Raw genomic sequence first — 11,881 nt, forward strand, 5'->3', positions numbered from 1 at the left:
GTGTGGTGGAGGCTCCGTCTTTGGAGGCTTTTAAACAGAGACTGGATGGCCATCTATCAGGGGTGCTTTGAATGCGATTTTCCTATTTCTTGGCAAGGGGTTGGACTGGATGACCCCTGAGGTCTCTTCCAACTCTATGATTCTATTATTGTATGGAACATGGCCATAAGACTTAAAAAACTTGCAGCAACCCTACGCTGAATTGATTGAGACTGGATGAGAAATTCATTGAAAAACTATTGCAAAATGTGCTGCAGGATGTCCTGCAGAAAAAAAGTTTTTGCAGTTTAATAAACTTTTTCCTATGTTTTTATGATAGAACCAATTAAGAAATGACATTTATCACCCAAGAATAAAATCAGTGCTGTGTTACATAGTGTTATTGCTATGCTGTGATATTATTTTCCCCTTTGGGTAAAAATTACAAGAAAAGGAAAAAAAATACTACTTGGAAGTTGGAAGCACCCAGCAACAAGATACAATAGAGTCTCACTTATCCAACATTCACTTATACAACGTTCTGGATTATCCAACGCAGTCAGCCATTTAGTAGTCAATGTTTTTGTAGTCAATGTTTTCAATACATTGTGATGTTTTGGTGCTAAATTTGTAAATAAAGTAATTACTACGTAGCATTAATTAGTACTGAACTACCTTTTCTGTTAAATTTGTTGTTAGATATGATGTTTTGGTGCTTAATTTGTAAAATCATAACCTAATTTGATGTTTAATAGGCTTTTCCTTAATCCCTCATTATCCTATATATTCGCTTATCCAACATTCTGCCGGCCCCGTTTATGTTGGATAAGTGAGACTCTACTGTAGTACTATTGCAAAAAACAAAACAAAACTATTGCAAAATGTGCTGCAGGATGTCCTGCAAAAAAAAAAGTCTTTGCAGTTTAATAAACCATTTTTCTATGTTTTTATGATAGAACCAATTAGGAAATGACTTATCACCCAGGAATAAAATTAGTGCTGTGTTACATAGTGTTATTGCTATACTGTGATATTATTTTTATTTATTTATTTATTGGACTTGTATACCGCTACTCCCAATTTGGCTCGGAGCAGTTTACAGAAATAGATTAAACAATACAATTGGCTTTAAATAACAATAATAACAGAACATCACCCCAAGTTTTTCACCCATCAAAAGCTTGTCGGAAGAGAAAGGTTTTACAGACTTTCCGAAAGACAAGTAACCCTTTGGGTAAAAATTACAAGGAAAGGAAAAAAATACTACAGTAGAGTCTCACTTATCCAACATTCTGGATTATCCAACACATTTTTGTAGTCAATGTTTTCAATACATCAGGATATTTTGGTGCTAAATTCGTAAATACAGTAATTACTACATAGCATTACTGCATATTGAACTACTTTTTCTGTCAAAATTGTTGTATAACATGATGTTTTGGTTCTTAATTTGTAAAATCATAACCTAATTTGATGTGTAATAGGCTTTTCCTTAATCTCTCCTTATTATCCAATATATTCGCTTATCCAACGTTCTGCCGGCCCGTTTACGTTGGATAAGCGAGACTCTACTGTACTTGGAAGTTGGAAGCACCCAACAACAACACAAGTTCTCATATGGCCCCGCCCACTCTCTGGCTCCGCCCACTCTCGCCTCATTGGCCAGCTGGGTCCTAAGGTAGAATTTAAAAAGCAGAGCTTGCCTAAGCTCGGCATCCCGAGGGAAAGGGGAAGAGCCAAGAGGAAGACCTTTCTCTCCGCCTCCTTCGGACCATGCAGGCCTCCCGGGTTGTTTGCTCGCTCTGCCTCTTCTTCCAGGCTCTCCTGCCTTCCGGGCGAGGCTGGCAAGTGCTGAAAAACGACGCCACGGAGATCGTGCCGGACTTCCCGGAGAATACCGAGGAGCCGACCTACGCGCAGCAGCAGGACAACGAGACCATGAACAACCGGGCGCAGCAAGGGGAGAGGGTCCCCCAGGTTTCCCTCAACAGGATGGGTAAGGATGGTCTCTTTCTCCCTTCTTTGTCAAGGCTATAGCTCAGGCATGGGCAAACTTCGCCCCTCCAGGTGCTTTGGACTGCAACTCCCACAATTCCTAACAGCCGGTAGGCTGTTAGGAATTGTGGGAGTTGTAGTCCAAAGCACCTGGAGGGCCGAAGTTTGCCCATGCCTTCTTTTCTCATGTGTGATTGGATTTATTTTCTTCATCACTCATATGAGCTTGCTTTTGGAACTATAATGCCCACACTGAAGTTTGCTGCTTTTGTCTCCCCACTCCCTCTTTTCTGAGGCATCTGAGTAGGGACTTAATGTGTTTTGCTCAGGACTTAGATAAGTTTCCTTTTTATAGAATCATAGAGTTGGTCTGGTGGCTCAGTGTGTTAAAGCTGCTGAACTTGCAGACTGAAAGGTCCCAGGTTCAAATTCGAGGAGCGGAGTGAGCGCCCACTGTTAGCAGTTCGAAAACATACAAATGTGAGTAGATCAATAGGTACTGCTCTGGCGGGAAGGTAACAGTGTCCCATGCAGTCATGCTGGCCACATGACCTTGGAGGTGTCTACAGTTTGAAAACATGCAAATGTGAGTAGATCAATAGGTACCGCTCCAGCGGGAAGGTAACAGCATCCCATGCAGTCATGACCTTGGAGATGTCTACGGACAACGCTGGCTCTTCGGCTTAGAAATGGAGATGAGCACCAACCCCCAGAGTCAGACACGACTGGACTTAATGTCCGGGGAAACCTTTACCTTTAGAGTTGGAAGAGACCGCATGGGTCACCTAGTCCAATCACTTGCCATGCAGGAACAGCACAATCACAGTCCCCCTGACAGACGGCTATCCAGCTCACAACCTCTGAGGATGCCTGCCATAGATGTGGGTGAAACGTCAGGAGAGAATACTTCTGGAACATGGCCATACAGCCCGGAAAACACACAACAACCCATCTAGCTTCTGTTTCAAAGCCTCCAAAGAAGGAGCTTCCACCATACTCTGAGGCAGAAAGTTCCACTATTGAACAGCTCTCACAGTCAGGAAGTTGTCGAAGGCTTTCATGGCCGGAATCACTGGGTTGCTGTGAGTTTTCCGGGCTGTATGGCCATGTTCCAGAAGCATTCTCTCCTGATGTTTTGCCCACATGTATGGCAGGCATCTTCAGAGGTTGTGAGGTCTGTTGGAAACTAGTCGAATGGAGTTTATATATCTGTGGAAGGTCCAGGGTGGGAGAAGGAACTTTTGCCTGTTGTGTCAAGAATACTTTCTCTCAAACTGGAGAAAGAGCTCTTGAAGTCAGCCATAGCAGAGCACTTGATGAAGCAACCTGGACACAGCATATTATTTGAGAACACAGAAATGCTGGACCACTCTCACAACCACCATGTTGGACTACACAAAGTAGCCACTGAAATCCACAAGCATGTGGACAATTTCAACAGAAAGGAGGAAGGCATGAAAATGAACAAAACTGGCTACCTGTATTTAAAAAAATTCTAAAATCAGGACAGTAAATAAAGTACAAAACTCAGGAAATAGGGGAATTCCAGACAAGAAACAATCAGGGCCAGCTAACACCTCCCAACAAAGGATTCCCTCAGGCAGGAACCAGCCAGGCTGTGAATCTGAAAGGCCATTCGTTGCTAATCAAAGGTGGCCATTTGCAACATTCACACTTGCCTCAAACAGACAAGTAGTTTCACACAGAAGTTTCTTTTTGGGTCTACCAGACCTAGAATCTCCCAGCCAAAGTGTGTCTATGATGGCCGAAGTATTCTGATTGTTTTAATTCACAGAACAAACTTGTCCAAGTTCTGGTTTTGCTAGCCAGTTACATTTGCCTCAAGAACACTTGTGCAGTGCTCACCCCCCACCTTTACTATCACAACAGATGTGTGGGGTTGGTCAAAGTGAGGTAAAGAGACTGGCTCAAAGTCATCTAGTGAGCTTCACAATGAGTAGGGTCTTGAATCTGGTCCAGCTGAAGCACTATACGACATTGTATAGACTGAACACAAGAAATTATTGAAAAGGGAAGGGACTTTACTAGTTGAAGTTTAGAACATACCTAGGAGATCTCCTTAAGCCCATTTAGATGATCAGTCCAAACAGAGCAATGGTCTTCATACCAGAAGGCAGTGAATCTGTTTCAGGTTCATTATAGCCATTAAATGAGCTATCCAACGTTCTGAAACCTGTTCCTGAAATGCGTTTCGTTTAACATGTTGGGGACTTTTTAAAAGTTTGGACTAGACATTTTCCATGTTTCCAGATATTCATGAGTAGTGGTGATCTTGGGATGTATCTCCAGCAGATACAGAGGGCATACTGTATTGAATGTGAATAACACACTGTCCATATGGCTGCGGTTGCAACTCCCATAACCCTGTGTCAAGACTTTAGTTTAAGGGTATAAAGTATAGCTCTCTTTGAGAATATGCATCTGTATGATCTGATGGTAGAAATTGCAGTAGAGGGGACACTCATCATATTTAGCAATCTGTCTCTTATTAGTAATCTGCTTCGTGTTTTGTCACATGGACAAGCTTGGTGGCTCATTGAAAAAGCACTTAACCTTCCTGAAATTAATTTCCACAATGGTTTGGAATGATCCCTATCAGGACAATATTGTGGCTTCCTTCCATGGCCAAAAGTGTTTTCTTTTTGGAGATAAACAAATACCCGCAATGTATTTCTTAGTCTGGGTTCTAACCCAGACTTTCCACTACCAGAATGTTAGTTATGATCTTTAATATGAAGAGACAAGCACTTTAGTATTTTTAGAAAACAACATTGTAAGTGTTAAATCACTTTGGGGTGTACAGATGGCCACCCACAACCCCTTAAACTTCTCCAAGTGCTTCTGGTAGACTTGCAGCATGACCAGCACTTGACTGCCTATATCTCCAGTCTCCACAGTTGGAAACAGATAATGTAATTATTCCAGCAGTTAGTCATCTGATACTATAGAGAACTCCTTATCCAAATGCAGATTTGTATCCCAAAATGATACAATCTATTCCATATATAGTAAGGAGGTGTTACCATAAGAGAGGTGTGTGTGTAAAGTACGTGTAATTGCTGAAGTAGGTCAATGAAGATTAAGTATTCTCAATAGGTATCAAATGCTGACAGTTGACAGAAAGGAAAAGGAGATGGGATGGAGTATCCAGAAAAATTGCAGGTCTAACTATTTAAATTCTGAATTTTTGCAGATTCAGCTCCACACTCTGGCAAGTTTGTTGAAGTCCCACTTTTATCACAACAAACTGGGGAAGAAAAACTATAATTGAGCTATGATTTTTGTGTGTATACATTTGGCAAATGTTATTTATTTCATTAGAATCTGTGTGTATTAATGGTGTGATCTCTAGAGTCATACAGTTGATTAACACTTTAGATCAGGCATGGGCAAACTTCAGATCTCCGGGTGATTTGGACTTCAACTTCCACAATTCCTAACATCCTACCAGCTGTTAGGAATTGTGGGAGTTTACATCCAAAACACCAGGAGGGCTGAAGTTTGCCCATGCCTGCTTTAGATACAATATTGCTCTGATTCCAATGTGTTCAAAGTGGCAAATATCTCATCTATCTTTCCTTGCAGAACCGTTAGAATTCAGCTGCCGGGAAGTGTATTCCACCCGCTATGTCACCGAAGGCCTGTGCCGCAGCATCAAGCCAATCAGGGAGCTGGTATGTTCTGGCCAATGCCTCCCTGCTCATCTTCTCCCAAATTCAATTGGTAAAGGAAAATGGTGGCGGCAGAACGCCCTGGATTACCGCTGCATCCCTGCCCACAGCCGCTCCCTGCGCGTCCAGCTCACCTGCCCCAATGAGGATATGCGGACAATCAAGATCCGGAGTATCACCGCTTGCAAATGCAAACGGTACACCCGCTACCACAACCGTTCCCAGCTCAAGGACTTCAGCAAAGAGACTGCTCGGCCTCAAAAGAACAAAAAGCTACGCTTCTCCAGAACCAGGGGCAGTAAGGCCCATCAGCCGGAGCTTGAGAACTCCTACTAGTGGAGGATTGGTTTGAATGAAGCCTAGCCAAGACGTGGAGAGAATTTACATTTGTCTGACCCACCCTCCTATTTTTAAAAAATAAAAAAATGGGACAGATTGGGAGGATGGGGTGGCCATAGACACACAAATACCTATCTTGTGCCAACAGGGGGTCAGATCTGATATAGCCAAAAGCGATCAAACTCTCCTTGGGATATCCAGGGAGAGAGAAAGATGGAGAGTCAGGAGGAAAAAGAAAGAATGGAATTGGATAAGAGAAAGAAGCTGTTATCAGCCTGAAAGAGAAAAGTTATTCACAGGTTAGGAAGGGTTGATTGAAACATAAGCTAAAGAAAGGCCTTCCATTCTCCACGTTTTCCTTGTCTTTCCTTGACTTGGCCAAGGATTGGCTTCTCTCTGCAGAAGCAAACATACATCAGTTTAGAAAAATGTGATATTTCAAAGGGCATGTGTTCACCTGCATGCATTGCCATTGCTGTCTTTTATGCTTTCCTCTCTCGAATTGTCTATAAATCAGAGCATGGAAAAGTATGGACTATAACTTAGAGAATATTTTCGCCAGTTTTGGACTATAATGTAAAGAATATGCTGGCTGGGGCATTATGGGAGTTATAGTCCAGATTTTGTCCATGACTTAGTTTTGGTATTCATGCATTGACTCTTGCTGTTCTGCTGTATTATGCTTGATCTATAGGTAAGTTGGTTTCCTCTTCTTGAGGAAAGGCTATGCAATGTGTCAACTATGGAAGTAAAGGGTTTTTTTGTAATCCAGCTATAATATATACAGCCATATTGTCCAGCTGTTTTGTACAAATGCATTTATATTTTCTAATAGCGGTTTTGGGGCATGTAATATCTGGAAAGAAATCTTCAAAAGTCTTTGTTAGGAAAAGTAAAAGAGATGCAGGTTTAGTGAGTGGCAAATGAATGGCACAACAACGAGTCAAGTATATAGTTATATGTACATACTTCCTTGCATTGATGTGGGTGTGCAGAATACATACAGGGCTTTTCGAAGGCTTTCATGGCCAGGATCACAGGGTTGTTGTATGTCTTTCAGGCTGTGTGGCCATGTTCCAGAAGCATTCTCTCCTGACGTTTCGCCCACATCTATGGCAGGCATCCTCAGAAGCCATAGATGTGGGTGAAACGTCAGGAGAGAATGCTTCTGGAACATGGCCACACAGCCCGAAAGACATACAACAACCACATACAGGGCTGATAAGAAGGAATGGCATTATAGGGTAATAGCCAGAGTCTATGGATTAGCAGGTTGCTCAATGCTGATATTTTCCTTTCGTGTCATAGGAAGCGACCAAGTCAAATCACTGGTTCATTTTAGGGATGGAATTAATATTTGAAAAACATTTTAACAAAGAAAAAAAGGTTTCCTGGGTATTTGGAAACACTGACATTGCAGTTTCAGATTTATTCTGCATGAAAAACATGTGTGGGATTTTTGTCACATCAAACAGCATTTTAAGTGCAGGATACAGGGGCCGTACAGTATAAAGTTTCTTATTATAATTCCAGGAATCACTAGTTCTACTATTATCCTTTCTCTTCTGTTTACCTCTCTTCTTTCTTTCTCAGTTCCACACTCCTTATTCATCTTCCCCTATCCCAGTGGTTCTCAACCTGTATGTCCCAGGTGTTTTGGCCTACAACTCCCAGAAATCCCAGTCAGTTTACCAGCTGTTAGCATTTCTGGGAGTTGAAGGCTAAAACATCTGGGGACCCACAGGTTGAGAACCATTGCCTTATTCACATTCTTTTCTGAAAATACAAAACAAGTTTCTAGTCCACACAATTGCAAAATATTTGGGGGTGGGGGTACAGGGAATTACCAGAAAGGGATCAAAATTCCTTGGTTTGAGAAAAATAGGTTTCTGGATACAATCCTGATGAACTGCCTACACAGAAGCTGACTGTATGGGGGTTAGTTTTTTTTTAATGCATTCAGTGTTTACCAAGAGCTGCCTCATAACCTACCTATGTTATCTGAACGTAATTTGGATGTCAGCATTTGTAAAATGTTTAGTCTGGGATCAGTCTAATACCATTCAGTAATGTATGGCTTGTCTGCTTTGGTTTATCTTCTTTTTATTATTTTTTTATGTTTATGTGTTTCAGAGAGTTGAAATTCTTTTCTGCCCTTATCATGCACAATATCCAGATTTTCAGTTCTCTGTAGTGTCTAAAATCCCTTTATAAAGCACATTCATTTTTCTAAGTGCTGTGTAACAGCAAATAATATGAAATTATTATTTATTTCCATTGTGTTGTTGTTTTGATCCCTATAAATGTAGGAACAAGAGAATTTGCACATAGATTATTATCTAGAAGTCGATCTCACTGCATTCAGTAGACCTTACTCCCTGTATGTTGGAGTCAGATTTAGTCATGATAAACAAAGCAATCCTTATGGAATCAATGTAAGGAATCAGTATATGGGTCCTTCAGATGTTGTGAGACTGCAGCTCCCATCATTCCTACTTCGGAATCTGAAAGGCCATGCATTACCTAGACCCCGATCTAAGTTATTATGAAAAAGAGTGTATGTGGACCACATAGTTATCCATGTTTCATCCCATTTTAATTATCAGGGTTCCATCCAAATGAATCCTGGGTTTTGTAGTTTGATGAGACACTATGAATTATTTACCAGGGAATTATATGCTCTCTAATGAGTACAACATCAGATCTCTCTAGCAAGGAATTCAAAATACTACATCATACTAAAACTCACAGGATTTTAGAGGATGGAACTATGACCATTAAAGTGATATCATACAGATACTCTTCTATGTCTGGATCCAGTTCTGTGTTTGAACTGAAGAATATATAAATACTACTTTTTTGGGGACTTGATCCCCAATAGTCATGGTGGCTGGAGGTTATGGGAATTGTCTTCTTAAAAAGTATACTTTTCCAAGTTCTATACTTCCCCAATCTTCCTGAACATTATCCTCTCCATATGTTTTGCCTTACAGCCACTGTCAGATCAGTCCAGCATAACCAAGATGGAAGTTGTCCAGAGTAATTTCTAGTTCACTTTGTCTGTAATTGAAATAGAAATTTACTATCGTGACTTGTTTTCCTGGAGTCTCTGGCACACCTCGAAAATGCCTAGAGAGAACACATGTTTTCAGAAGCGGATCACAAGTACTAGGCCCCTTCTACACTGCCATACTAAATCCAGATTATCTGATTTGAACTGGATTATATGGCGATGTAGAGTCATATAACCCAAAGGAGATAATGTGGATTATCTGTTTTGATCATCTGGATTATATGGCAGTGTAGAAGGGGCCCTAGTTCCACAGATATGGGGCCCTATTGTACTCTTACTGAAAAACCACCGGTGGTCTTTAGGGCCTCTTCTACACTGCCATATAATCCAGGTTATCAAAACAGATAATCCACATTGTCTACTTTGAACTGGATTATCTGAGTCTACATTGCCAGATAATCCAGTTCAAAGCAGATAATTAGGATTTTATATGGCAGTGTAGAAGAGGGCTAGGTTGCACATATATTATCAAACTTCAAATCATAGTAGTACAACAGTTCAATATCTGAATAGCTTTTTGTCTGATAGTTCTAGTTCCAGCATTGGCACAGTTCAGAAGATGCATGGTATTTTCTACATCCTTGGTGGATTTTGTTTCTAGTTGGTGGACTTGGTAATAAAAACCAAGAACAGACTTTTTCTGAGATTTCAATGCCATATTTATTTCACTGTAAAAAGTATTTATGCAATATGTTTCCTTGTCTTTGTAGCGAACTGGGCAGTCCTCCTGTGATATTTAACCTCATGTTTTTAGAGATGTACAGATATATTCCTCAAAGTATTAAATTAATAAAGACATGTTCAGTGAAAAAATGGCCTTGTGTTTGTTTACTTGCTTGAAAGTATAATGCAAATGTCACAGCACCTTAAGGATGGAAGGAAAAGGCAGTTCCCCAATCTCAAGTTTCAATTAATGGAATGAATTATGGATTTGCGAGGAATCTGTTCCAGTGGACTTTTGCCATGGGTCTGAAATGAACAGACTGGACAGGGACATGCTTGCATCCTGAAAACCACACATTACTGGAGGCCACATTAAATACACAGCTTTGGAAAGTATGTACAGAAAAATGCACACATTTCAAACCAGAGTTAAGAAAGAGAAGTTTTCTGGACTCTACAGCTAACATGGCTAATAAAATCTGAGCTATAGGAATGCACGCAAGGAATGTGTATGACTTGCAAAATGCATACCAATACAACAACCCCACTCCCAAATCCATAGATTTCACTCCATGATGATCAACAGCAAATAAAATTGAAGCAAGTACAGATAGACAGGGAAGCTGGGAAAGGAGAAGCTGTCAGATCCACATACAGAGATCCCTTGGTATCCACTGGGATTTGGTTCCAGGACTCCCATGAATACCAAAATCGGTGGATGAAGTTCCATTATATACAGTGGGAATAATAGGACAACATCCAGGTTCGCTTTTGGGATTAAAACAAAATATTTTCAAGTTGTGGATGGTTAAATCCATGAACTCAGAATCTATGGAGGGACAATTGTATCATCAATCCATATACTATCAGCTGTGTAGTAAGCAAAGGAAGCCGAATAAATAGGAATTAGAATTTCTGTGTTGTTCCTTTGACAAATGTGCTATAAATCCTATGTTTGACTCTCCCATTGATACCAATGGGACTTTGAGGCTGCAAGGAGCAGATCTGAACTAGAAATGTGAGAGAGCAACTAACAACTACCCAGATGGAGAATGATAACGTCCTCCGTAGATGGTGGGCTCTTCTTCCCTGGAAACATTAAAGCAACTTCTAGAAGTTGATCACAAACTCACATTGAATGACCTAGAGATTTCTAGAGAGGTGTTCTTTCTAAAACTCTCTAGATTCTCCACCATGACCCTAAGGTAAACTTCTGGCAAAAGTTGACCATATAATGGCATTGGAAGATCTAGAATTTCCTGCAGAGCACATTTTCATCAAATATGCAAATAATAAAAATCTGCAAAAGTTCTGCTGGAAACTCATCTCAGAATTATACTGGCGGACCTAGAGATGGCTAGAGTGAAATGTTTAATCAAATCTGTGAATTATCAAATCTGCAAAAGTCAAACCTGCAAATGTGGAGGGCTGACTGTATTAAATGTATTGTCAAAGGCTTTCATAGCTGGAATCACTGGGATGTTGTGTGGTTTCCAGGCTGTATGGGCGTGTTCTAGTAGCATTTTCTCCTGGTGTTTTGCCTCCATCTGTGGCTGGCATCATCAGTGGATCATGGACAGTTATATAAATCCTCATCTATTTTTCATGTGCTACTAATGTATGGCCTGGCCCACCTTTTCATCCAGAGCTTAGAAATAGCAAGGCTGTTAACTTATTAGTTAATGTATTGGATTTTTCCCAATTTACATGAAAGTTAAAATATGTTCTAGAGTGTTGGGATCTCCTAGCAAGTGTTCCTCTCCTTCTGACGGATTCAATAAAACGAGAAGGCATGTTGCCTCAGAAGAAATATTTGGGGCTGGAGGAAATCTATCATATTAGACAGACTAATCTGGAGACAGACAGACAGACAGACAGACAGACAGACAGAGAGAGAGAGAGAGAGAACAAAAGGAAGAAAGAGAAGGAAGGAAGGAAAAATAAGGTTTTTTGGGAGCTCAGGGAAAGACAGCACTTTAATACATGACAACATCTTATGGAATCATGGGATTTGAAATGGATTTAGTGTCCTCTAGTTGAGAATGATAATTCCTCTCCCTGCACTGCAAATCCCAGGATTCCAAACCATGTTGCCATGGCAGTTAATGTGGAGTCCTATAGCATAATAATAATGCAGTTT

The 11,881-nt window shown here is 40.6% G+C and overlaps 1 protein-coding gene across 1 annotated transcript; it reads left to right on the forward strand.

The window, feature by feature from the left end:
• Positions 1-1,549: 1,549 nt before the first annotated feature.
• On the forward strand, positions 1,550-9,891 carry sost (sclerostin). Its single transcript, XM_003222668.4, has 2 exons — positions 1,550-1,975; positions 5,581-9,891. The coding sequence occupies exons 1-2, from the start codon at positions 1,753-1,755 to the stop codon at positions 6,000-6,002; spliced, it is 645 nt and encodes a 214-aa protein (XP_003222716.1). The 5' UTR covers positions 1,550-1,752; the 3' UTR covers positions 6,003-9,891.
• Positions 9,892-11,881: the final 1,990 nt, after the last annotated feature.

This window comes from Anolis carolinensis, chromosome 6 (genome assembly GCF_035594765.1).
Source record: "Anolis carolinensis isolate JA03-04 chromosome 6, rAnoCar3.1.pri, whole genome shotgun sequence".
Classification (NCBI taxonomy): Eukaryota; Metazoa; Chordata; class Lepidosauria; order Squamata; family Dactyloidae; genus Anolis; species Anolis carolinensis.